This window comes from Cynoglossus semilaevis, chromosome Z (genome assembly GCF_000523025.1).
Source record: "Cynoglossus semilaevis isolate Cse_v1.0 chromosome Z, Cse_v1.0, whole genome shotgun sequence".
NCBI classification, from domain to species: domain Eukaryota; kingdom Metazoa; phylum Chordata; class Actinopteri; order Pleuronectiformes; family Cynoglossidae; genus Cynoglossus; species Cynoglossus semilaevis.
The window spans coordinates 16018547-16020644 of NC_024328.1; the positions used below are offsets into that span (position 1 = coordinate 16018547).

At 40.6% G+C, this 2098-nt stretch overlaps 1 protein-coding gene across 1 annotated transcript in view; it reads left to right on the forward strand.

Moving 5' to 3' along the window:
* The first annotated feature begins 1518 nt into the window (after positions 1-1518).
* prlhr2a (prolactin releasing hormone receptor 2a) overlaps positions 1519-2098 on the forward strand; it is a 4286-nt gene continuing 3706 nt past the window's right edge. Inside the window, exon 1 of the mRNA XM_008336667.3 lies at positions 1519-2075. Within this exon, the coding sequence (XP_008334889.3) occupies positions 1606-2075 (470 nt within the window). The 5' untranslated portion in view covers positions 1519-1605. The remainder of the gene's footprint in view (positions 2076-2098) is intronic.

Genomic DNA, 2098 nt, shown 5'->3' on the forward strand with positions numbered 1-2098 from the left:
GTAAACACCCCCTGCGCTTTTAGACCCTCGCATCAGCTGAGGTACAACTCCCAAGAAAAACCCTTAATTGGGTAAAAAAAATGATGCACTGCTATGATGCACTGCTGCTGTATAATCATCATGTTCAGTTTTCCCTCATTAAAAGACAACAAGAACAAACCACAGCTGTGCAACTCACTCACACAGAATGGATGAATTCTATTTTGGCTGTTTTTAAATGTCATGTCCACCTCAGTTTTTTTTTTCAACAAAAATGACAACAGGTGCAAAGAATAGTTTGTTTGTGAACAGAACAGTTTATCTGCTGTTATGTTTTAATGCAAGAAAACAAGTTTCAAGAAGTACAATGTATAACATTTCCCAACACAATGCTGTGTCTCTGGCATGTTGTGGTTTAGGAGTCCACTCAAGGTGTAAGGCTATAGAATGTCATCACATTTTATAGTTATATACTGTATAATAAATACAATAATACAATCCAGTGATGTAAAAAGGATTAAGATAAATCCAAGATTTAAAAGAGGGGTGATTAATTGGACTTGTGGTTGATATCAGACAGATTTGGCTTCACAAAAAAATCAAAATCAAATGGATTCTTCTGGTATTTTGACATCTCTAGTGGTTAATAAAACTTTAAATATAGATATTGATCTTTGGACAACGTCATCTATTTAAAGCCAGGGGCCAGAAAACCACAGCCTTTCCAGTTTCCCCGTTTGCAGAAGAGCATCTCTGACCATCATCACCACAGATGCCTTGCATCAGCAGATTACACTGGGTGTCAATGTGTCTTGTTAAAACTAGACACTGATGCTAAAGCTCACAACACTGACTTTCTGAAAAAAGTTCTGAAAATGCTGCCTGTTTGAAGATAAATTAGGTTTTGTGGCCATGCACAAATACAAGGGTCAGAATGTGAAATAAACAACACCGAAGCTGAGGGGGTATAGCGACAGATCCTTGTGGTGGGGGTGGTTGTGATGGAGACAGGATATTTTCTTGTCACACTCTCAGCCTGTCTATAACAAGAGACATCAACAGCATGCTACAACCAAGCTGATTGATGTTGCTGACCAAGTGCACAGCAACGACAAAACCTTTAGATTGCTGCCTCTAGGAAATCCAAACAGGTCACAAAGCTAAAGTCATCTGAACTTAATTTCTTGGAGAATTACACTGAATTATTTGTGTTTAAAAGACATCCACAGTAACAAAACCCCAATTTAAGAAAGCATTTAGAAATGTGGTGACTCTGGACATAAGCATTATGGATGTGGAGCTGACAAACACTGCTAATGTTTCGTCATGAATCTTTAGCACAGAGGTGGATGTTCTGAGGGCAAACAGGACTCTACACCATGTGCTGGCCAGATGAACCTAATAATGTAGACAAAGTGTTTTAGTAGAAAATGCATTCAATAATTAAAAACAAAATCCAAATAACAACTACAAATTAATGTGGTCAATCCCAGAAATTTGCCTGGGGATTTAGAAAAGAACCAGGTTGATGACCGAAACATGGGTGTATAAAATTTAAAAAAAATTAGGAAAGAAAAATTAAATGATTTTTTTTTTTTTTTACCCACAGGCTGACATAATCCTGGGATGGAGAGCACAGTCAGTGGATGGGTGGAGGAGGTCACCAACCATTCATGTGCAACACTGCACATCGACATAAATGGAAATAACACAGATTACGTCTTTGAAGTGGCCTTGCAGAACAGCTCCTCCAAGCGCAGCTCCCAGTTTGTGGGTGTGGAGCTGCTGCAGTCCTTCAAGTTGCTTATCATCCCCTTTTACACCCTGGTGGCCTTGGTTGGCGTTTTCGGGAACTACCTGCTCCTCTACGTCATTTGCTGCACACGCAAGATGCACAACGTCACCAACTTCTTCATCGGAAACCTGGCCTTCTCCGACATGCTAATGTGCGCCACCTGCGTCCCCTTCACACTGGCCTATGCCTTTAATCCACGTGGCTGGGTGTTCGGGCGATTCATGTGCTACCTGGTTTACCTCATCCAACCTGTGACGGTATACGTGTCAGTCTTCACTCTCACTGCCATTGGTGTGGACAGGTACGTTATAATGAGCTACAGTA